The sequence below is a fragment of the Ruditapes philippinarum genome, unplaced genomic scaffold, assembly GCF_026571515.1.
Source record: "Ruditapes philippinarum isolate M1 unplaced genomic scaffold, ASM2657151v2 ctg1489_1_1_1_1, whole genome shotgun sequence".
NCBI classification, from domain to species: Eukaryota; Metazoa; Mollusca; class Bivalvia; order Venerida; family Veneridae; genus Ruditapes; species Ruditapes philippinarum.
In genome coordinates, this window is record NW_026862533.1 from 138,598 (window position 1) to 165,159 (window position 26,562).

At 37.0% G+C, this 26,562-nt stretch overlaps 1 protein-coding gene across 1 annotated transcript in view; it reads right to left on the reverse strand.

The window, feature by feature from the left end:
- The window catches only part of LOC132719389 (protein KRI1 homolog), a 171,878-nt gene that overhangs the window by 126,628 nt on the left and 18,688 nt on the right, over positions 1–26,562 (reverse strand). The window contains exons 3-5 of the mRNA XM_060703150.1: positions 23,413–23,513; positions 15,053–15,182; positions 2,492–2,587 (exon numbers count right to left, since the gene is read on the reverse strand). Of these exons, the coding sequence (XP_060559133.1) occupies positions 2,492–2,587; positions 15,053–15,182; positions 23,413–23,513 (327 nt within the window). The remainder of the gene's footprint in view (positions 1–2,491; positions 2,588–15,052; positions 15,183–23,412; positions 23,514–26,562) is intronic.

Below are 26,562 nucleotides of genomic sequence, written 5' to 3' on the forward strand. Positions count from 1 at the left end.
CTGTCTCTGCAAACTGGGGTTACATCTAAAAAATTGGGGGTACAGGATACATCAAAACTAAGTCATTGATACTAAGGCTTGTATTAGTTCAGTATGCAATGCAGATGTTGGCTGTTTATGAAAATAGACATTTTCTAACATATATTCATTCACGTATACGCAATACAATTTATCCTATATCACATACACTTTTTTCAGCATATAAATTGGCCGATCATTATTCTTAGACAGAATTATAATGTTACTTAACCATACTACAAAAATTATAGCCTATAGGTCATATAAGGAGAGATGAAACTGGACAGCAAACCTTTGGACGATTTAACGAATGATAAAATATTTTTCTGCATTTTGCAGACCGCTAGTCTATGATAATCATACGACGCATATGACGGAGGTTGAGACTAAAACATTTACCAAATCCGTACCGGATACGTTATTTTAGCATAGCGGAAGTACGATTTAGACCGTCTCAAACATTCGTCAATTACATTGCCGATTTCACGGTGTAAAATGGGAGTTTTAAAATTGTCCGTGCATGTACCCTTTCCATGTTATTTTTTGTGCGTGCATCCAATATTTTGTACGTGAAACACGCACTGAAGTGCGTGAATGGGCATGCTGTGATGGTGTTACGAAATTAATGGAAGAATCCGTTATTGAATGGGGAAATCAACTTCACTGTAGCTCTCAAATTTGTGCTATTCTGACTGACTCTGTTTTGAATTAACATTCATATTCAACAACCTTTTCATCTTTCTAATGCTTTAACAGAAAAATCTTCATAACAATGTCTGTTGAGACAAAAAATACAAGATACACTCTAAATTTATCCCTAAAAGAAAGTCTATATTAACTTGCAATAAAAAAAACCTTTAACCCCCAAAACAGAGACCAATTTTCAACTCTAGACCATAATTTGAATATACTTTGTAGAAACCAACAAGCTTAAAATGCCTTGTGAGAAATATCTAAGCTCTAGCCCTTTCCATTTTGAAGTATAAGAACTTTTAAGTTTTTTCTTTTAGTTGCTTTAGCAACCAAAGTTAAGCATGGAATGGCATTCTTTGAACAATCTTGATAGAGCTTCATACAAAGAGTATTCCTGCCAAGTTTCATTAAAATTGGCCAAGTGGTATTATAGAAGATGTCGTTTGAATAAAATGTGGACGGACGCCTGACGCAAATGATTGGCCATCCTAAAAGCTCACCTGCACTATGTGCAAGGTAAGCTAAAAATTCACAAAATTTTACAAAAGTAACTTTCCAATGAATATGCTTTTTTTACATTTTGATGTGTGTGATTATTTTTCCATCATGCCGGATGTTACAGCATAGAGAAACCATGTCCAAGTGTTCTGTTGCAGAAGGGAAGTAACTCCATTTACCAAACTTTGCCACAGTGAAATAATAAATTTGATCACAAAAACCAAGCTTTTGCCTAATTATAAACAAGAGCCAGTTGAACCGGGTGATGCTACCCGAATAGGTTTTGAACACAGGAAGGTATACCTCTTGTAGTGTCAGAGTTATGTCTCAGACAAAGTTCAAAGTGTAAAAACAACCCAAATGTTGCACACGACACATTGTCTCAATATGGTGATCATTTCTGTTAAATAGTTTTCAAATCCTACTTCAAATAATGAAGTTATGGGCTGGATACAATTGTGCAACAAGGTCATGCTGTGATCTTGACCTTTAAGGTAGCAACCCAAATGTTGCTCGTGACGCATCGTCACACCGGACACAAATATTGCTGCAAGGTCATGCTGTGACCTTGACCTTCAAGGTAGTGACCCAAATGTTGGGTGGGACATATCGCCTCAATATGGTGATCATTTCTGTGAAATAGTTTTCAAATCAGACTTCAAAAAACAAAATTATGGGCCTTACACAATTTTGCTGCAAGGTCAAGCTGTGACCTTGACCTTCAAGGTAGCGACCCAAATGATGCGCGCCACAAGTCATCTCAATATGGTGATCATTTCTGTGAAATAGTTTTAAAAATACAACTTCAAATAACGAAGTTATAGGCCAGACACGATTTTGCTGCAAGGTCATGCTGTGACCTTGACCTTCGAGGTAGCGACCCAAATGTTGCACGTGACAAGTCGTCTCAATATGGTGATCATTTCTGTGAAATAATTTTAAAATCCAACTTCAAATAACAAAGTTATGGGCCGGACACGAATTCGGGACGTACATACGGACGGACGTTCCAACATTTTGGGTTTAGGGGCTATTTCTTTGTTATTTTCTTTGTCTACTAAAGGGCTACTAGCCCATAAACCCTTTGATCACGGAATGAACCTATTGTTCTCTTTTGTTCTCTGTACTGTTATGTAGCCTCTAAACCCACAATGTTTGCTCGAACTGACTGACAGATGGACTGACAACCCGACGACTATATTCCCCCGAAATTTTTCGGGGAGCATAATAAAACAATGTAGGAAAATGTTTGTTTTTAATTTTTTTCTTCATTTATGAATACCTTTTTTTTTCTTTCTTCAACTTCCTTTCTCTTATCAGATCTTTTTGTGTCCTTACGCCTCACTGTGTCATCAAAGTCTCTAGGAAATGTGTTTATCTGAAAGCAGATGAATCCATAAATTCAAGTAGAGGTCAAGTTATGTCATCCTAAAATTAAAGAAACTAGAAGGATTTTGTCACAAAAACAAGTCTCCCAAAACTATGTATCCTGTGAATTTTGGTGGAAATGCCGCCAGCAGCGGGACAGGATTTTCTATTTTTAGCTCTGGCAGCTATTTGTGCAGCAAAGCAGAACATGACGGCGAAATGCACAACAATGGAAACTAAAGTTATCACTAAATGTGATTAATACCCCGCAAGACTGCTTCGGAAATGAGGAAGATACTAGCAACAGAATACCTTACCTTGTAAAAGAATTGAAATAGAGATATGGTTGTGGGCAATTAAAGATAGTTGTGATTCTTGAACGTGGCATTTCCTTTCACTTTGGTTGACCATTCATGAAGTTTTATTGAATTACTCTGTAATAAGTCCAGATAGAGTTATAGTTTTTGAGCACTGCACTTTCTCTCATTGTGCTTGACCATTGTATGAAGTTGCATTGAATTCCCAACATTAGTTTTAAGTAGAGCTGTCATCGATAGAGACAATATCGATGTATCGTTGATATTTTTTTGACGATCAATAATTGATACACATTTCAAAAAATCAATACTTTTGACTAATTAATTAAATGTCTAGAAGTTATAAAACAAGAGCGATCAGTAATCACATGTGTCGCCTCATGATGGCCAATTTCATGTTGGGACAAAGTTTGTGACAGACGGACAGTGCACAACTAGACTTGGTACTGATCATTCCTGTAAAGTTTGGATAAAATTGCACCAGTAGTTTATGAGGAGTAGTCCGGACAAGCTTTTGCTTATCTGGCAACACACAGAAAAAAACACCTTTTTATCAAAGGGCCATAACTCAGCCAAAAATCATTCAACCTGAAAACCCGTGCTATATGCGCAAGGACTTGAGCTACAGATCAATCCTGTAAAGTTTCATTGAAATTGCTTTAGTGGTATAAGAGAAGTAGTCCGGACAAATTTTAAAAATAAAAATTATTAAAGGGCCATAACTCTAACAAAAATCATTGAACCGGAAAATGCTGATAATATGCACAACTACCCTTGGTACTGATCATTCCTGTAAAGTTTAGATGAAATTGCACCAGTAGTATATGAGGAGTAGTCCAGACAAGCTTTTGTGTATCTGGCAACACACAGAAAAATACACCTTTTTTATCAAAGGGCCATAACTCGGCCAAAAATCATTCAACCGGAAAACCCTTGCAATATGCGCAAGGACTTGAGCTAAAGATCAATCCTGTAAAGTTTCATTGAAATTGCTTTAGTGGTATAAGAGAAGTAGTCTGGACAAACTTTAAAATTAAAAATTATTAAAGGGCCATAACTCTGCCAAAAATCATTGAACCGGAAAATGCTGACAATATGCATAACTAGACTTGGTACTGATCATTCCTGTAAAGTTTGGATGAAATTGCACCAGTAGTTTATGAGGAGTAGTCCGGACAAGTTTTGTGACGGACAGACAGACGGACGACAGAGAAGTGATCCCTATATGTCGCCACTACTCCGTAGAGGCGACACAAAAATCACCCAAAACATATACTGAACAGTCACTTATGTCTAATGTTATGCTTTTGTTATATAGTGGAAATATTTCATAGCAATGGTGACAAAAAATATTGTCTGGAAAAAAAAGGCAGTGGACAATACACTGTACACATTTAAGGCCCCTGTGATCTAGTGACCCCAAAAGCAATACGGATCATCTGTTGGTTATGACCAATCAATATGTGAAATATGAAGACTTTGTGATAATTATCTTTAAAGATAATAAGCTGAAATCCTCTACCATTCCTCTACCATTCAAAGACCCTGTGACCTTGACCTTTGACCTGGTGACCCCAAAATCAATAGGGGTCATCCACTACGACTACTTTGTGATGAATTGTAACCGAGATAATGAGCGGAATTCATTCTGACATTTAAGACCACTGTGACCTTGACCTTTGACCTAGTGACCCAAAATCAAAAGGGGTAATGTACTAGTTATGACCAATCAGTATGTGAAATATGTAGACTTTGCGATGAATACTTTTCATGATAAATCAGCGGAAACCATTCAGACTTTTAAGGCCCCTGTGACATTGACCTTTAACCTAGTGACCCTAAAATCAATAGGGGTCATCTAATAGTTATGACCAATCTAAATGTGAAATATGAAGACTTTGTGATAAATAGTGACCATGATAATAAGCAGAAATCATATAACCATTCAAGGCCCCTGTGACCTTGACTTTTGACCTAGTGACCCCAAAATCAATAGGGGTAATCTACTAGTTATGACCAATCAATATGTGAAATATGACGACTTTGTGATAAATAGTAACCAAGATAATAAGCGGAAATCATATTACCATTCAATGCCCCTGTGACCTTGACCTTTGACCCCAAAATCAATAGGGGTCATATACTGGTTGTGACCAATCACTACGTGAAATATGAAGACTTTGTGATGAATACTTTCAAAGATAATCAGCAGAAACCATTTTGGCATTTAAGGCCCCTGTGACCTTGACCTTGACCTAGTGACCCCAAAATCAATAGAGGTCATCTTCTAGTTATGATCAATCACAATGTGAAATATAAAGACTTTGTGATGAATTCTTTTCAAGACAAGATATGTTTGTAAAACATGTATGCCCCCTATCAGCAGCCAATTAGTCATGTGATAAGGTTATTATGCATGACTTCTGACCCAGTGATCAAACAATTAATAAGGGTTATCAAGTATCTACTGGTCATGACCTTAACCTTTGACCCCTTGACCCAAAACTCAATCTATATAGGGGTCATCTGCAGGTCACGACCAATCATCATACCAAGTTTGAAGTTCCTAGGCCTAAGCGTTTTTAGTTAATTGATCAGAAACCGTTTTTAACATACAAGGTCAATGTGACCTTGACCTTTGACCCTTTGACCCAAAACTCAATAGGGGTCATCTGCTGGTCACGACCAATCATCATACAAAGTTTGAAGTTCCTAGGCCTAAGCGTTTTTAGTAAATTGATCTGAAAATGTTTTTACCTACAAGGTCAATGTGACCTTGACCTTTGACCCCAAAATCAATAGGTCATCTGCTGGTCATGACCAATCACCATACCAAGTTTGAAGTTCCTAGGCCTAAGGGTTCTTAAGTTATTGATTGGAAAGCATTTTTACCTACAAGGTCAATGTGACCTTGCCCTTTGACCCCTTAACCCCAATATCAATAGGGGTCATCTGCTGGTCATGACCAATCACCATACCAAGTTTGAAGTTCCTAGGCCTAAGGGTTCTTTAGTTATTGATCGGAAACTGTTTTTACCTAAGAGGTCAATGTGACCTTGACCTTTGACCCCTTGACCCCAAAATCAATAGGGGTCATCTACTGATCATGACCAATCACCATATCAAGTTTGAAGTCCCTAGGCCTAAGGGGTCTTTCGTTATTGATCGGAAACCGTTTTTACCTACATGGTCAATGTGACCTTGACCTTTGACCCCTTAACCCCAAAATCAATAGGGGTCATCTGCTGGTCATAACCAATCACCATACCAAGTTTGAACTTCCTAGGCCTTCAAGTTCTTTAGTTATTGATCGGAAACCGTTTTTGCCTACATGGTCAATGTGACCTTGACCTTTGACCCCTTAACCCCAAAATCAATAGGGGTTATCTGCTGGTCATAACCAATCACCATACCAAGTTTGAAGTTCCTAGGCCTAAGGGTTCTTTTGTTATTGATCAGAAACCGTTTTCACCCAAGAGGTCAATGTTACCTTGAACTTTGACCCCTTGACCCCAAAATCAATAGGGGTCATCTACTGATCATGACCAATCACCATATTAAGTTTGAAGTTTCTAGGCCTTAAAGTTCTTTAGTTATTGATCGGAAACCGTTTTTGCTTACAAGGTCAATGTGACCTTGACCTTTGACCCCTTAACCCCAAAATCAATAGGGGTCATCTACTGATCATGACCAATCACCATACCAAGTTTGAAGTTCCTAGGCCTTAAGGTTCTTTAGTTATTGATCGGAAACCGTTTTTGCTTACAAGGTCAATGTGACCTTGACCTTTGACCCCTTGACCCCAAAATCAATAGGGGTCATCTACTGGTCATGACCAATCACCATACCAAGTTTGAAGTTCCTAGGCCTAAGGGTTCTTTAGTTATCAATCGGAAACCATTTGGTCTACGGACCGACAGACCGACGGACCGACTAGTGCAAAGCAATATACCCCCTTTTCTTCGAAATGGGGGCATAATAATCAGTGGAAACCATTTTGACATTTAAGGCCCCTGTGACCTTGACCTTTGACCTTGTGACCCCAAAATCAATAGGGGTCATCTACTAGTTATGATCAATCACTATGTGAAGTATGACGATTTTGTGATGAATACTTTACATGATAATCAGCGGAAACCATTTTGACATTTAAGGCCCCTGTGACCTTGACCTTTGACCTAGTGACCCCAAAATCAATAGGGGTCATCTACTAGTTATGACCAATCACTATGTGAAATATGAAGACTTTGTGATAAATAGTTTTCAAGATAATCAGCGGAAACCATGTGGTCTACCGACGGACAGACCGACGGACAGACAGACCGACGGACAGACCGACATTAGCAAAACTATATACCCCCCACTTCTTCGAAGGGGGGCATAATTATAGGTTATTATCGATATATCGGTGTATCGTTGATTTTAGTCATCTGATATCGATATATCGTTGATATGCTTTGCACTGAATCAATGACAGCTCTAGTTTTAAGTTATGCACCAGAAAGGTCAATAACTCTGCAAATACTACAGATGAAGTTCTGGTAATTGTACAATGCAGTTCCTCTCATTGCGCTTAACCATTGTATGAAGTTGTTTTGAATCCCAACAACTAGTTTTCAAGTTATGCACTTAACAAGGAAAAGTATCAAAGGGCACTATGTAATAAATCCAAATAGAGTTATGGTTCTTGTGCATTGCACTTCATCTCACTTTGCTTGACCATTTGAATTTCAACCATTAGTTTTTAATATAATGCACTGGACAAAAAAAGTAACAAAGAGCAATAACTATGTAATTAGTCCAAATAGAGTAATGGTTCTTGAGCACTGCATTACATTTCAATGCGCTTGACCATTGTATGAAGTTGCATTGAATACCAACCAATAATTTTTAACTTGTACACTGGACAATAAAAAGTAACAAAAGACATTAACTCTAAAATGAGTCAAGAAAGAGTGATGGTTCCTCTACACTTCACTTCCTCTCAATATACATGACCATTGTAGGAACTTGTATTGAATTCCAACCAGTAGATTTCATATTCTGCTCTGTGACAAGAAAAAAGAAACAAGGGGCAATCATTCTATAACAAGATATGTTTGTAAAACATGTATGCCCCCTATCAGCAGCCAATTAGTCATGTGATAAGGTTATTATGCATGACTTCTGACCCAGTGATCAAACAATTAATAAGGGTTATAAAGTATCTACTGGTCATGACCTTGACCTTTGACCTCTTGACCCAAAACTCAATAGGGGTCATCTGCTGGTCACGACCAATCATCATACAAAGTTTGAAGTTCCTAGGCCTAGGCGTTTTTAGTAAATTGATCAGAAACCGTTTTTACCTACAAGGTCAATGTGACCTTGACCTTTGACCCCTTGACCCCAAAATCAATAGGGGTCATCTGCTGGTCATGACCAATCACCATGCCTAGGTTGAAGTTCCTAGGCCTAAGGGTTCTCTTATTATTGATCGGAAACCGTTTTAACATACAAGGTCAATGTGACCTTGACCTTTGACCCCAAAATCAATAGGGCTCTTCTGCTGGTCATGACCAATCACCATGCCAAGTTTGAAGTTCCTAGGCCAAAGCGTTCTTTAGTTATTGATCAGAAACCGTTTTTACTTACAAGGTCATTGTGACCTTGACCTTTGACCCCTTAATCCCAAAATCAATAGGAGTAATCTGCTGGTCATGACAAATCACCATACCAAGTTTCAAGTTCCTAGGCTTAAGTGTTCTTGAGTTATTGATCAGAAACCGTTTTTACTTAAAAGGTCAATGTGACCTTGACCTTTGACCCCTTCACCTAAAACTCAATAGGGGTCATCTGCTGGTCATGACCAATCATCACACAAAGGTTGAAGTTCCTAGGCCTAAGCGTTTTTAGTTAATTGATCTGAAACCATTTTTACCTACAAGGTCAATGTGACCTTGACCTTTGACCCCTTGACCCCAAAATCAATAGGTCATCTGCTGGTCATGACCAATCACCATACCAAGTTTGAAGTTCCTAGGCATAAGGGTTCTTAAGTTATTGATCGGAAAGCATTTTTACCTACAAGGTCAATGTGACCTTGCCCTTTAACCCCTTAACCCCAAAATCAATCGGGGTCATCTGCTGGTCATGACCAATCACCATACCAAGTTTGAAGTTCCTAGGCCTAAGGGTTCTTTAGTTATTGATCAGAAACCGGTTTTACCTAAGAGGTCAATGTGACCTTGACCTTTGACCCCTTGACCCCAAAATCAATAGGGGTCATCTACTGATCATGACCAATCACCATCTCAAGTTTGAAGTCCCTAGGCCTAAGGGTTCTTTCATTATTGATCGGAAACCGTTTTTACCTACAAGGTCAATGTGACCTTGACCTTTGACCCCTTAACGCCAAAATCAATAGGGGTCATCTGATTGGTCATAACCAATCACCATACCAAGTTTGAAGTTCCTAGGCCTTAAGGTTCTTTAGTTATTGATCGGAAACCGTTTTTACCTACAAGGTCAATGTGACCTTGACCTTTGACCCCTTAACCCCAAAATCAATAGGGGTCATCTGATTGGTCATAACCAATCACCATACCAAGTTTGAAGTTCCTAGGCCTTAAGGTTCTTTAGTTATTGATCGGAAACCGTTTTTACCTACAAGGTCAATGTGACCTTGACCTTTGACCCCTTGACCCCAAAATCAATAGGGGTCATCTACTGATCATGACCAATCACCATACCAAGTTTGAAGTTCCTAGGCCTTAAGGTTCTTTAGTTATTGATCGGAAACCGTTTTTGCTCACAAGGTCACATTGACCTTGACCGTTTTTGCTTACAAGGTCAATGTGACCTTGACCTTTGACCCCTTGACCCCAAAATCAATAGGGGTCATCTACTGATCATGACCAATCACCATACCAAGTTTGAAGTTCCTAGGCCTTAAGGTTCTTTAGTTATTGATCGGAAACAGTTTTTGCTTACAAGGTCAATGTGACCTTGACCTTTGACCCCTTGACCCCAAAATCAATAGGGGTCATCTACTGATCATGACCAATCACCATACCAAGTTTGAAGTTCCTAGGCCTTAAGGTTCTTTAGTTATTGATCGGAAACCGTTTTTGCTTTCAAGGTCAATGTGACCTTGACCTTTGACCCCTTGACCCCAAAATCAATAGGGATCATCTACTGGTCATGACCAATCACCATACCAAGTTTGAAGTTCCTAGGCCTAAGGGTTCTTTAGTTATCACACGGAAACCCTTTGGTCTACGGACCGACGGACCGACAAGTGCAAAGCAATATACCCCCTTTTCTTCGAAATGGGGGCATAATTACTTTGAATAGAATTATGGTTCTTGTGCACTGAACTTCCTCTTATTGTGCTTGACCATTGTATGAAGTTGCACTGAATTCCAACCGTTAGTTTTCAAGTTATGCACTGGACAAGAAAAAGTAATTAAGGGCAATAACTTTTGGATTAGTCAAGATGGAGTTATGGTTCTTGTGCACTGCACTTCCTCTCAATGTGCTTGACCATTGTAAGAAGTTGTATTATTTCCATCTAGTGGTTTTCAAGTTATGCTCCAGACAAGACAAATGCAATGGAAAAGTAACAAAGGGTAATAACTCTATAATTACTCTGGATAGAATTATGGTTCTTGTGCACTGCACATCCTCTTATTGTGCTTGACCATTGTATGAAGTTGCATTGAATTCAAACCAGTACTTTTAACTTATGCTCCAGACAAAGAAAACTTTCAAAGGGTAATAACTCTGTAATTAATCAAAATAGAGTTAGAGTTATTGTTCATGTGCACTGCACTTCCTCTCAATGCACTTGACCAATGTATGAAGTTGTATTGAATTCCAAACATTAGTTTCTAAGTTATGCTCCGGACAAGGAAAATGCAAGGGACAACTGGACCAACCGACCATCGGGTAAAATGATCACTCACGTGAAGATTCATTAGAATCCTACCAGTACAATGTAGCTTGATGTGTAAAAGCCGGAAAAAAAATTTCTATTTATAAGTCTGGGGGATATTTTGTGCAGCAAAGTGGAACATGCTGTGATATAAATAACTAGGGATGTTACTCAACACTCCCGTGAAGTTTTCATTGAAATGCCATCAGCAGCTTGACTTGTAAAAGCTGGAAAAGATTTTTCAATTGATAGCTTTGGCGGCCATTTTGTGCAGCGAAGTGGAACATGCCAGCATTATGCATAATTAGGGATGGTACTGTTCACTCCTATGAAGTTTCATTGAAATCTAACCAGCAGTTCTATCTGTGAAAGCCGGACAAGATTTTTCTATTTATAGCTCTACCAGCCATTTTGTGCAATGAAGCAGAAAGTGCCGGTGATGTTTATACAAAACAAAATCAAAAGATTCAATTTTCTCAGGATGAATTTGTATAACTAATGTTTCAACATTTCTCTATTTTATGTAAATGTTTTGGAAACATACCAGACGGACTGACGGACAATTTTCAGGATATTTGGGGAAACAAGAGCAAGATCACATGTGTCGCCTCATGATGGCCAATTTTATGTTGGGACAAATTTTGTGACAGACGGACAGACAGACGGACAGTGCACAACTAGACTTGGTACTGATCATTCCTGTAAAGTTTGGATGAAATTGCACCAGTAGTTTATGAGGAGAAGTCCGGACAAGCTTTTGTGTATCTGGCAACACACAGAAAACAAGGAATTATCATAGTATTGCAAGCAATCCATAAGTCCCCTACCGGTTAGAACCCCATCAACATTCTGAAGGGCCATTGGCCATTCACTAATGTTTCAATGTTTCTCTATTTTAAGTAAATTTGTTGGAAAAGTTCTTTAAAAGTGATCACAGGAAACAGTTTTTATGAACAGACAGACAGATGGACTGAAGGACACTCTAAAGTTAATATTTGAAACATCCCTGTTACCAAAATATAACATTTTAAAAGCAAAATTCTTAAAGAGGAGATATCTCTTGAATTAAAGATGCAATTTCATAAAAAATTTCAGCTCTTTTTGACTAATCACAAATATTGCTATATTTGCCATGTTTTAAGCCTATTTGTTGCCAAGGCAACAGATATTTTTTTTCAAAATAGGAAGAACAGATAAGACATGCATAATCTCATATGTCAAGTTTCATAAAAATATTTCCAGTACTTTTTGAGTTATCAATGGATTCAGTTTATGTGTAAAATTTGCCATATTTTCAGTCTATGTGTTGCCATAGCAACCAGAATTTTCAACATAGGAAGAAAAGAAAAAGACGTGCATAATCTCAAGACTGCCATCTACCCATATGTCAAGTTTCATAAAAATATTTCCAGTACTTTTTGCGTTATCACTGGATCCAGTTTATGTGTAAAATTTGCCATAATTTCAGCCTATTTGTTGCCATAGCAACCAGAATTTTCAACATAGGAAGAAAAGAAAAAGACGTGCATAATCTCAAGACTGCCATCTACCCATATGTCAAGTTTCATAAAAATATTTCCAGTACTTTTTGCGCTATCACTGGATCCAGTTTATGTGTAAAATTTGCCATATTTTCAGCCTATTTGTTGCCATAGCAACCAGAATTTTCAACATATGAAGAAAAGAAAAAGACGTGCATAATCTCAAGACTGTCATCTACCCATATGTCAAGTTTCATAAAAATATTTCCAGTACTTTTTGCGCTATCACTGGATCCAGTTTATGTGTAAAATTTGCCATATTTTCAGCCTATTTGTTGCCATAGCAACCAGAATTTTCAACATAGGAAGAAAATAAAAAGACGTGCATAATCTCCATACTGCCATCTATCCATATACCAAGTTTCATAAAAATATTTTCAGTACTTTTCAAGTTATCGCGGGATCCAGTTTTGTGGACGGACGGACTGACGGACTGACAGACGGACAGACGGACGGACGGACAGACGGACGGACGGACAGACGGACGGAGGGTAAACCTAAAGTCCCCTCCGGTAAACCGGTAGGGGACTAAAAACACCTTTTTTATCAAAGGGCCATAACTCGGCCAAAAATCATTCAACCTGAAAACCCGTGCAATATGCGCAAGGACTTGAGCTACAGATCAATCCTGTAAAGTTTCATTGAAATTGCATTAGTGGTATAAGAGAAGTAGTCCGGACACACTTTAAAAATTATTAAAGGGCCATAACTCTGACAAAAATCATTTAACCGGAAAATGCTGACAATATGCACAACTAGACTTGGTACTGATCATTCCTGTAAAGTTTGGATAAAATTGCACCAGTAGTTTATGAGGAGTAGTCCGGACAAGTTTTGTGACGGACTGACAGACAGACGGACGACGGAGAAGTGATACCTATATGTCGCCACTACTCTGTAGAGGCGACACAAAAATATTACCTCTAGAATGTTAACAATATTTTTCAATAATTTGGGTTATGAAATTTTGTTTTTGACCCCAGATGACCCATACTCAAACAATCTTTATGACTAATTTCCAGGATATTTGGACTCAAACAGTATCCTCTACAGTGTAAGCAAGGTTCTCCCATATTTGGGCTGTGTAACCTAGTTTTTGACTGCATATGAACATTATTTGAACTTGAGGTAGAAATTATACAAACAGCCTTTCTGACCAATTTTCTGGATATTTAGGCCAAAACAGTAGCCTCTACAGTGTTAACAAGGTTTTTCAATACCTACTTTTTGACCCAAGATGTCCCATATTGGAACTTGAGCTAGAAATCATCTTAACAACATTTTTGACTAATATCCAAGACATTTGGACAAATTAATAACCTCAAGAATATTAACTAGAAATGTGTTGTCACGCCACGGATGCCCTTGCATGCAGCCAAAATTTCAGATGTTATAATATTTAGTTCCAAATTTATTTGCACAAACTATTTTTTTTTCATTTTAAGTTCAAAGCCCTTAAAACTATTCAATGTAAACACAAACCCTTTTTATACAATGTTCAAGGCAATGAAACTTTTTAGTGTTAACCTTTTGTAAATTGCATATTTGTAGCCAAAATAATGACTACGTACATTTCCACAAAAATATGAGTGCTGAAACTGAAAATTCTAAATTTGTTTCAAACTTTCAATTGTCCAAAATCATTGAACCCTGACCTAATTCAAACATGAACTGCTTATTCATAAGATGTATCTATATGTCAAATTCGAGTTGAATGTGTACAACCATTGGGGAGATAATGAACTGAAAACTAAAAATTTCTGATTTTTGTTCAAAGTTCAAGAGGGATTACTCTGTCAGCTATCATCAAACCATGATCAAATTCGAACTTGACCAATGTATTCTCATGACATATTCATATGTGAAATTTGAGTTGAATATGTACAACTGTTGGGGAGATAATGAATGGAAACTGAAAATTTCCTTTTTTTCAAAGTGAAAGGGGCACAACTCTGCCAAAAATCATCAAACCATGACCAAATTTGAACATGACCTGCCCATTTATTTTACGTATCTATATTTCAAATTTGAGTTGAATGTTTAATACTGTTGGGGAGATAATGAATGGAAACTGAAAATTTCATATTATTTTCAAAGTGGAAGGGGCATAACTCTGCCAAAAATCATTGAACCATGACCAAATTAGAACTTGACCTGGGCATTCCTCTGACATATCCATACGTCAAATTTGAGTTCAATGTGTCATACCGTTTGGGAGATAATGAACGGAAACTGAAAATTTCATCAAGGGGCATAACTCTTTCAAAAGTCACTGGACCATGACCAAATTCAAACTTGACATGTATTTTCTCATGATATATCCATATGTCAAAATGAATGTATGCAACCATTACTAAGATAATGAACAGAAACTGATGATGACAGAATGACGGAAGGATGGAATGATGGAAATGCAGGGTAACACTATATGCCCCAGCCATTTAATGGCAGGGGCATCAAAAGGTTTTCTTCATGTTTGGGCTGTGTAACCTAGTTTTACACCCCAGGTTACCTTATTTGAAATTGCCCTAGAAATCATCAAAACAACCTTTCTAACCAATTTTCAGGATACTTGGACTGAGCAGTAGTCAATTGTGTTTTTTTTATAACAATACAACTGAACAATAACCAAAGTTTTAAAGATGATTGTGAAAATTTACAGGTACAAGATTTAATAATAACTTTCTTGAAATTTCCATTACCTCTGCAGCACCTGGTTCCTCATAGCGAAAGTTGTACTTTCTTTCAAATGTATCTTGCTTTATTAGAAGCTCTTCATCTCCAGAGAAATCTTCTTCATTTTCATTTACAATCTCATCATAAGTTGGCATTCTAATAAAACAGCAGAAAGTCTCGCATGGTATTTTATTACATGTACATTGTTTAACAAACAAATTCAAAACAATCCTCAAAAGTATGATCAATATAAATTTGATTAAATTTAAAGATCCTGTAACACATTTTTTTATGGTTTTAATTCATAAATATGATGCTCAAATTAAGATTTGTCAATATTGTAACTTCCAATAAGCATTATTAATAAAGATATTACCCAATTTAACATTTCATGTAAATAAAGGGAGGTAAATAGAAATTTATTTTCAATAAATTCTAAGTCAAATTTTCCAATAAGAAATGAATCCATATTGATTACATATAATGTGCACAAATATTTGCAGTACATATTTTACATATTCTTCGATGTTTGAAAATTGTTTTATTTGCAAAATTATATATTGTAAGTGTGTTTGTTACACACACAGTAACAATATCAATCTCAAAACATACAGGATCTTTAGGTCAGTTCTTATATTCTGCAGGAATATGAAGAAAAAGATACCTAAACTGCAATCTATTCTAAAACATTAGATTCTGTATTAACACAGCATTATTTTTTTCAATGACATGTACAGTCTGTTACCAAAATTATTACTGAAAACATTTTGGGGTGTTAGTCTCCGAGTGGTTGTTGACATCAAACCACTTGCCCCTCATCACAGTGTGATCGAATGTTGGCCTTTATATTTTTGTGCCCCCACTTTAGTGGCGGGAATTTAGATTTACCCTTGTCCGTCCTTCCGTCCATCTGTTCTCTTTTTTGTCGCAGGTAACTCAAAAAGTGTTTGACCTAGTCATGAAACTTTACAGGAATGTTGATCAGCATGTGTAGTTGTGCACCTTGGTATTTTCGTCTGGATATTTTTAGTATTTTCAGAGTAATTGCCCTTGACTTAGTAAAATTTTGCAATTTTCAACTTGTGTCGCATGTAACTCAAAAAGTATTTGACCTAGAGTCATGAAACCTTACAGGAATGTTGATCAGCATGTGTAGTTGTGCACATGGGTATTTTCATGTGGATATTTTTAGAGTTATTGCCCTTGACTTAGTAAAATTTTGCAATTTTCAACTTGTGTCGCATGTAACTCAAAAAGTATTTGACCTAGAGTCATGAAACCTTACAGGAATGTTGATTAGCATGTGTAGTTGTGCACTTGGGTATTTTCGTCTAAATTTATTTACTATTTTTAGAGTTATTGCCCTTGACTTAGTAAAATTTTGCAATTTTCAACTTGTGTCGCATGTAACTCAAAAAGTATTTGACATAGAGTCATGAAACTTTACAGGAGTATTGATCAGCATGTGTAGTTGTGCACATGGGTATTTTCGTTTAGATTTATTTTGTATTTTTAGAGTTATTGCCCTTGACTAAGTAAAATTTTGCAATTTTCAACTTGTGTCGCATGTAACTCAAAAAGTATTTGACATAGAGTCATGAAACTTTACAGGAGTATTGATCAGCATGTGTAGTTGTGCACCGGGTATTTTCGTTTAGATTTATTTTGTATTTTTAGAGTTATTGCCCTTGACTTAGAATTTTTTTTGCAATTTTCAACTTGTGTTGCATGTAACTCAAAAGGATTTGACATAGTCATTAAACCTTACGGGAAGGTTGCTAAGCATATTTAGTTTTGCACCTGGGGTTTCTTTTGTGGATTTATCCAGTATTTGTAGAGTTATGTCCCTTGACTTAGTAAAAACCGTTTCATTATGCTGTTATTTGTTCCTTGAAGTTAGAATCAACCAACTTTACAAGAATAATGATCAACATCACTAAATTACAGGAATAATGATTCACATTACTATGAAGCTATGCACCTGGGACTTTGCATGTGGATTTTTTCAGTTTTGAAAGAGTTATTGCCCTTGACTTACAGTAGTATAAATTAGCAACTTGTTCATGCATAGCTCAAAAAGTATTTCACTTGTAGGCCTGAAAGTTTACAAGAATGTTGGTCAGCATGTGTACTTATGCACCTTGGGGTTTGCTTGTGGTTTTATTCAGTATTTGTAAAGTTCTTGCCGTTTACTTAGTAAAAGATTTTTAGTTTTCAAAAAATATTTGACCTAGAGCAGAGATCTGCCAAGAATTTGAAAGTACTGGGCCCGGGACCCACTTGGTCTGAAAATGATGAGCCATTTTTACCAAAGTATGGGCCTTGGGAAAATAAGTAAACATTGACCAAAATAACTGTTAAAAAGTTTGTAGATAATTGAATTTCCCCGGTAATAAAACTTAAATCATATTTTATGACAAGTGGTTCACTTATAATTCAGTACTTTACCAATAATTAAAAATTATGCCTACATGGTTACTTTCTAACTAATATTAATTGCAGGCAAAAATGAAAATATTTTTTAAATGGCTGCTCAAAAATTTGATATGCAAATTTATTCACATAATTGCTGGTTCTTACTTGTAATGTCTTATATTGTGCATTATCCATTTAATTGTTCCTACTTTGCACCAAATGTCCCTTACCACTGTATATTGACGAATTTTATTGCCCCTTGTATGCTTCTGTGTAGACAGCATACATCAAAGACATTTGCCGACAGACCTTTTGATCATGAAAAAAGTCATGCACAATGTTTCTTTGATTGGTTAATCACCCTGTCAACGTTCTGATGACGAAATATACATATTTTTTTTACACTTCATCAGCCAAAACTTGCGTGAACTTGAGTGACCTTAGGGGTGATCAAGTTTTACACCTGTCAGATTATACTGTAACTTACAGCATTTCTTAAAATAGCAACACTTTTTTTTTCAGTTACCGATAATCATTTTAAATATTAAGTAGTTGTATAATTTGTTTGTTTGTTTTATTGGATTAAATTTATGGTAGTAGAAATGAGTATCTGTGTGGGAAAGGGATTATGAGAAGAAATGCGGTAAGTAGATAACATGGACAAAAGCTATAGGGGAATGGATAAACTCAAGAATATGCGTAATTACAGGAGCATGGGTAACATGTTGCTGTTGGTACCAGTTTTGACTGGATGACTAAATAACCCAGCAGACAAGTTTTGTTTTCTTATAAGTCTGGCACAGATTTTAGATGCGCCCATGGCCCTTTGCTGCTGATTTTCCTGCGCCATTCTCATTTTTTTAGCGCCAATGGCGCAAAATCGCGTCCTCGGCAGATCTCTGCTAGAGTCATAAGATTGACAGAACAGTGGCGCGGTGGGGGCACCGTGTCCTATGGACACATTTCTAGTTTCATTTGAGGAACCTATCCAGCTAGCTTAAGGAACCCTGGTGGTGCTACTTGGGTATGCCCTGTCTGGTCTGAAGTAATGCATGGAGAGGCAAATGACTTTTACAGTGTTGGTGTGACTTAAAACCCAACAACATCAACTTGTTGTTATTTTATAGATAACAATTATTTCAGCAATGCTGTCAGGGGTATTACAAAGAAAAACCATATTATGATAAATTGCAATTTACCAACATATTGTGAACTATCTAAAATCAAGGGTAAAACCAACAGAACCTTCACTTGAAGAGGTTATTGTTAAATATTGCTTTGTTCTGAACCCTATATTAACTGAACAGGAGCTGTCACGCAAAAATGACGAATGCACCCAAAAAATTTTCTTAAGTATTGCAGAAATGTACATTTTGTGTATTATGAAAAAAAAAGAGAATAAAAGTAACACAAACTGCTAAATATTGTTTTGGGAAATGAAGTGCTATTCATAGCAAACCACCTTCACCTTGGAGGTAGGGACATTGGTCTTGAACATGACACGTCATCTTAGACATTTATGTAGTTATTTTAAAATCCCACGACAAAGTTACAGTCAGACATGAATGTGGGTACCTTAAAACTCTAATTGAGATAATGTGAACCTTAAAACTGTATGTGTGACCTTGACCTTTGAGGTAGGGATGAGATTCTTCGATGTGACACATCGTCTTGATGTGGTTGACATTTGTGCCAAGTTATTTTAAATCCCACCATGCATGACAAAGTTAGAGTCCGGATATAAAGGTTGTCCAGACCTTCTTTCTGAGTTGACATTACGTTTTTTTTTCTTTCATCTTCTTAAATCTTTAATACCCCATAAGCGACGTATTTGCACCGCATAAGCAACCTCTTTCCCCACAAGTACAAGTCTGTACAGAATGAACATGGATATTCACCCCATGTCACTTGAGGCTGTACGGACAGACAGATGGATGGATGAACAAAGATAAGTCTAAATGCCCCCCCCTCCCTTATAGTGGGGGCACAAAAAAAAACATTTTCTATCCTTTAGAGTCCATGGGACTCCATCACTTCATCCACAACTAGAACTATCACTAAATGTGATTAATACCCCCACAAGACTGCTTCGGAAATGAGGATGTTACTAGTAACAGAATATCTTGTAAAAGAATTGAAATATAGAGTTATGGTTGTGGGCAATTAAAGATAGTTGTGGTTCTTGTATATTGCATTTCCTTTCAATGTGGTTGGCCATTGATGAAGTTTTATTGAATTACTCTGTAATAAGTCCAGAAAGACAAAGAAAAGGAACAAAGGGCAATAACTCTATAAATACTGAATATGGAGTTATAGTTCTTGTGCACTGCACTTCCTCTTTTTGTGCTTGACCATTGTATGAAGTTGTTTTGAATTTCAACCAGTAAGTTATGCTCCAGACAAGGAAAAGTATCAAAGGGCAGTAACTCTGTATTTTGTCAAAATGGAGTTATGGCTCTTATGCACTGCACTTCCTTTTAATGTCCTTGACAACTGTATGAAGTTGTTTTGAATTCCAAGGCCATCCTTAAAAAAATGTTTGTTTGCAGTAACGCGACCGACTCACAAAATTTGCCCCTACTCAAAAGTTTTTTTCATGGTCTGGATAAAAAAAAACTTTTTTTTTGAATCAGAAAATTATGCCTTGTGCTTTGTTTTTGTTCTTTTAAAGGTTAATAGAAGAAATAAAATGTAGGTATTATTTAATTAGAATTCATTTATCAATTTATTAATTGTTACCAGATTATCAAAGCATAAATTGTCCAGCATTTTGAAATTCCATGTTTATTTGGGAGTACAGTTCAATAAAAAAAAAAAAAAAAAAAAAAATCGTCCTACCTACCCACCTTGAAAATTCTGGGTCGGGTTACTGCAAACAAACATTTTTTTAAGGATGGCCCAACCAGTAATTTCAAGTTATGCCCCGGACAAGGAAAAGCGACAAAGGGCAATAACTCTGTAATTAGTCAAGATAGAGTTATGGTTCTTCTGCACTGCACTTCCTCTCAATGTGCTTGACCATTGTATGTAGTTATATTGAATTCCAACCATTAGTCTTCAAGTTATACTCCGGACAAAAGAAAGCAATGGAAAAGTAACAAAGGGCAATAACTCTGTAATTACTTTAGATAGAGTTATGGTACTTGTGCACTGCACTTCCCCTTATTGTGTTTGACAATTGTATGAAGTTGTTTTGAATTCAAACCAGTAGTGTTCAAGTTATGCCCCGGACAAGGAAAAGTAACAAAGGGCAGTAACTCTGTAATTAGTCCAGATAGAGTTATGGTTCTTGTGCACTGCACTTCCTCTCAATGTGCTTGACCATTGTATGTAGTTATATTGAATTCCAACCATTAGTCACCAAGTTATGGTACGGACAAAAGAAAGCAATGGAAAAGTAACAAAGGGCAATAACTCTGTAATTACTTTAGATAGAGTTATGGTTCTTGTGCACTGCACTTCCCCTTACTGTGTTTGACAATTGTATGAAGTTGTTTTGAATTCCAACCAGTAATTTTCAAGTTATGCCCCGGACAAGGAAAAGTAACAAAGGGCAATAACTCTGTAATTAGTCAAGATAGAGTTATGGTTCTTGTGCACTGCACTTCCTCTCAATGTGCTGGACCATTGTATGTAGTTATATTGAATTCCAACCATTAGTCTTCAAGTTATACTCCGGACAAAAGAAAGCAATGGAAAAGTAACAAAGGGCAATAACTCTGTAATTACTTTAGATAGAGTTATGGTTCTTGTGCACTGCACTTCCCCTTATTGTGTTTGACAATTGTATGAAGTTGTTTTGAATTCAAACCAGTAGTGTTCAAGTTATGCCCTGGACAAGGAAAAGTAACAAAGGGCAGTAACTCTGTAATTAGTCAAGATAGAGTTATGGTTCTTGTGCACTGCACTTCCTCTCAATGTGCTTGACCATTGTATGTAGTTATATTGAATTCCAACCATTAGTCTTCAAGTTATACTCCGGACAAAAGAAAGCAATGGAAAAGTAACAAAAGGCAATAACTCTGTAATTACTTTAGATAGAGTTATGGTTCTTGTGCACTGCACTTCCCCTTACTGTGTTTGACAATTGTATGAAGTTGTTTTGAATTCCAACCAGTAATTTTCAAGTTATGCCCCGGACAAGGAAAAGTAACAAAGGGCAATAACTCTGTAATTAGTCAAGATAGAGTTATGGTTCTTGTGCACTGCACTTCCTCTCAATGTGCTTGACCATTGTATGTAGTTATATTGAATTCCAACCATTAGTCTTCAAGTTATACTCCGGACAAAAGAAAGTAATGGAAAAGTAACAAAGGGCAATAACTCTGTAATTACTTTAGATAGAGTTATGGTTCTTGTGCACTGCACTTCCCCTTATTGTGTTTGACAATTGTATGAAGTTGTTTTGAATTCAAACCAGTAGTGTTCAAGTTATGCCCCGGACAAGGAAAAGTAACAAAGGGCAGTAACTCTGTAATTAGTCAAGATAGAGTTATGGTTCTTGTGCACTGCACTTCCTCTCAATGTGCTTGACCATTGTATGTAGCTATATTGAATTCCAACCATTAGTCTTCAAGTTATACTCCGGACAAAAGAAAGCAATGGAAAAGTAACAAAGGGCAATAACTCTGTAATTACTTTAGATAGAGTTATGGTTCTTGTGCACTGCACTTCCCCTTATTGTGTTTGACAATTGTATGAAGTTGTTTTGAATTCCAACCAGTAGTTTTCAAGTTATGCCCCGGACAAGGAAAAGTAACAAAGGGCAATAACTCTGTAATTAGTCAAGATAGAGTTATGGTTCTTGTGCACTGCACTTCCTCTCAATGTGCTTGACCATTGTATGTAGTTATATTGAATTCCAACTATTAGTCTTAAAGTTATGGTCCGGACAAGGAAAATGCAACGGACGTCTGGACCGACCGACCGACCGACCGACCGCCCGACCGACCGACCACCGGGTGACTCCTATATACCCCCCCAAACTTCGTTTTTGGGGGTATAATTAGGTACCTGAGTAGATGCATTGGCTTTCATAAGCTTACTTCATAGTTACACAAGAAGCATTTAAAATCCACAGGTCTAACACCCTCTTACCTGAGCAAATCAAGTTTAACAAAAACTAGAAGTGGTTTTTGTTACAAAAACATATGTTTCCCAAAACAGAGTATAGTACTGATCACTCCTGTAAATTTCGGGCATAATCCCACGAGCAGCGTAATGTGCCTGTGCTATGCACAACTAGGCATGGCACTAATCACTCCTGTGAAGTTTCATTAAAAATCCCCAGAGCAGTTTAACATGTGAAAGCCGGACAAGATTTTTCTATTTATAGCTCTGGCCGCCATTTTGTGCAGTTAAGTGGAACATGCTGGCAATATGCACAACAAGGGATGGAACTGATCACTCCTGTGAAGTTTCATTAAAATCCCACTAGCAGTTTGACCTGTGAAAGCAGGACAAGATTTTTCTATTTATAGCTCTGGTAGCCATTTTGTGCACCGGAGTGGAACCTGCCAGCAATATGCACAACTAGGGAAAGCACTGATCACTCTTGTGAAATTTTAATGAAATCAAACCAGCAGTTTGACCTGTGAAAGCCAGACAAGATTTTTCAATTTATAGCTCTGGTAGCCATTTTGTGCAGTGGAGCGGAATGTGCTGGAAATCTGGACAGCAGTATAACCCGTGAAAGACGGACAAGCTAAATGTGTACAGACATGCAACCGAATTGGGATAAAGGGCATTTCTATTGTACTTTTGTTTAATAGATGGCCATTGGCCTTCTGTTACGGAGATAACTCTATTGTTCTCTTTTATTTCGTTTACAGTTAGATAGCCCTCTAACCCTATTCGGTAGTTTGGACGGACGAACGGATGGACAAACGGCTAAGGCAAAAAAAGTTTCGGAGAAGTAATTCAGCATATTCAAAAATCATAAAGTACTGAACTAAAATTGTTAAGTAACTACCTTTCATCATTGTCTATGTATTGTCTGTTGAGGATGTAGTTCTTCAGAAACTTTTCTCCGGCATCTAGATTATTACTCTGCCAGTAGTTCTTTAGTGGTTCCTAAGAAAACAAGATGGCATTTGTAAAAAATGCCATGCCACCGCATAAATACAACACTAAATAGTAATGTAGGAACACAATTTTTTTGTTTCTATACAGATTGCCATAATGCATAGATCACTTACCTATCATTATCAGATAAGTACCTTCAGACAATAAGATTTTGATTTTTTACTTTATGACATAGTGACTGAAAATCAATGATCCCCAGGGGCGGGGCCAATTTTGACCCCAGGGCTTTAATTTGAATAATCTTGCTAGAGGTTCACTACACAATGTTTAATGCAAAATGTCTCACCTCTAGCCTTTGTCAATTAGAGAAGATGATTTTTTTAAAGTTTTTACTATATACATGTAAGGAAAACCTATGACCCCCGGGGCTGGGCTAGTTTTGACACTAGAGGCAAAACAACTTTGGAAGCCCTACACCCAAGGATCAATCCTCCCAAGTTTGGTTGAAATTGGACTAGTGGTTTTCCACAAGAAGATTTTTTAAGTTCACTACATAATCTTCATAACACACACACAAACAAACACACACACACACAGGTGAATCGCTATATGCCACCGCATCGCAGATGCTGCGGTGGCATAAAAATAATTAATTCCAGTTCATCAATATTTCAGCCCCCTACCAACTGCAAGCTCCTTGGTAATATACTAATTCTAACTTTGTTTGTTTGTTTGTTTCATTTTACGCCTTTTTCCAACAGTATTTCAGTCATAAAGGCGGGTAGTTTCCTAACCATCGTTCCTGGAGAGTTACACCAGTACTAGACTACCTTCCTCCGCGCTAAACTAATTCTAACATATTTGTTTAAAAGAACCTGCACACTTGCCAACCTGGATCATACAAGAGCGATGAGTGATCACATTTGTCGCTTTATGATGGCTAATTGCATGTTGCATCTAATGTGAAGCAGGAGACACAAAAGTTCATTAACAGGCCAAAACACTGTTTTTATTCAAGGGTCATATTTCTGCCAAAAATAATTCAAACGGAAAACCCATTAAACATCCACACATACTTGAAGTACTGATCAATCCTGTAAAGTTTCATCCAAATTTCATAAGTAGTATAAAAGAAATGGACAGACAGAAGATGCAAAAGTGACCCCTAAAGGTTGTGACTACTTTATAGCATGCACCAGCTTCTGTGTAGCTGGCAACACAAAAATCATTATCAGGCAAAAACACCTTTTTATTCAAGGGCAATAACTCAGTAAACAAGCAACTTTGTTGGATTTATATCCCCTGCCGAGTTGTGGTTATTACTTACACAACAACTGGAGACATAAGACTGTATTTATATTTATCATGGCATAAACAGAAATATTTTTTTGTACATGATAAAAATTCAGGGCAAAAACAGAGGCCATAACTCTGTGTTAAATAATATTATCTGGACATGCCAATGAGATGCATATTGCCTTTTTGTATAGATGGTTCCCTTAAAGTTTTGTTGAAATCAATCCAGTAGTTGCAAAGAAATAGCAATATTGCCCTTTATGCATACTACAAAACTAATCAAGGGCCATAACCCTGTGTTGAAGAGTCTGAATAAAAAAAGGCAACAATATGCACATCTCCTCTTGGTATTAATGGTTCCCATAAAATTTTCTTGAATTCAAGCAAGAAGTTGCAGAGAAATAGCTCAGAAATGGTTATTGCTCTATTTACTGCACATACTGCATAACACATCAAGGGCCATAACTCTGTGTTGAAGGGTCTGACCGAAACATTGGGAGGATAAGCCCATCTCCTCTTATTATTGATGGTTCCCATATAGTTTCGTTTAATTCCAGACAGTAGATGCAGAGAAAAAGTGTGAAACAATTATTGCCCTATATGCACTCTGCATAACTTATCAGGGGCCGTAACTTTGTGTTGAAGTGTCTGACCAAATCAAGGCCAAGATATGTGTATCTCCTTTTGGTATTGAAGGTTCAATATCTACCAGTAATTACACAGAAATAGCATGGAAACGATTATTACTCTATATGTATACTGCATTATAAGTGCCATAACTCTATGTTGAAGGGTCTGACCGGAACAAGGCAACAACATGCAAATCTGATCTTGTATTGACGGTTCCAATGAAGTTTCATTGAATTCCTGCTGGTGGTTGCAGGAAATAACACAGAAACAATTATTGCTTCATATGCATACTGCATAACTAGCCAAGGGCCATAACTCTGTGATGAAGGGTTTAACCAGAACAAGGAGACGAAATGCGCATCTTGTCATGATATTGATGATTCCCATAAAGTTTCCTGAATTCCTGCCAGAATTAGCACAGAAACGATTATTGCTCTATTCGCATACTGCATTATAAATCAGGGGCCATAACCCTGTGTTGAAGGGTCTGACCAGAACAAGGCGACAATATGTGCACAGGGTTTTAGCCAGGAATTTCTGAAGGCATGTTGCAAAAAAAAATTCTAGGCAGTTGGCTCGGCTTGGAATATTGACAGCTTATAGGGAAGGGGAGAATATGTAATAGAAAAAGAATCTAAACATGAGGCTATCTGATGTGTATGAGGGGGCTACAGTATTAATCAGATTGCAGAGTGTTTTGCTGTTCTTTCTCTTTTGTTTCATTGTCAAACATTATAAGAGCCATGTTCACATGGCCGTCCCCCGCCAAATATGTTTGCTCATTAGAAGAATGAATATGAAGTAGAGCAGAATAATTTAATTTTAAGAGGTCTTTTGGAAATGAAAACTATGGCTGAAGTGATTACAGATTTGAAACCTATGTGAATACTGATGGCTAAAAATAACAAATGGCAGTAACTGAAAAATAATGCAAGGTAGTTTATCATACTTGTGTGCTGCACTCCTTCTCAATGAGATCTATCCACATATGAAGTTTCAAGTTGATACCTCTTACACTTTTTGAGATAAGCTCCAAACAAAAGGTATGAAAAATAACAAAGGGCAATAACTCAAAAATTATAAAGGGTAGGGTTATCATTCTTAAGTACAGCATTCCTCCTCAATAAGATAAATCCATCTATGAAGTTTCATGTTGACATCTCAAAGACTT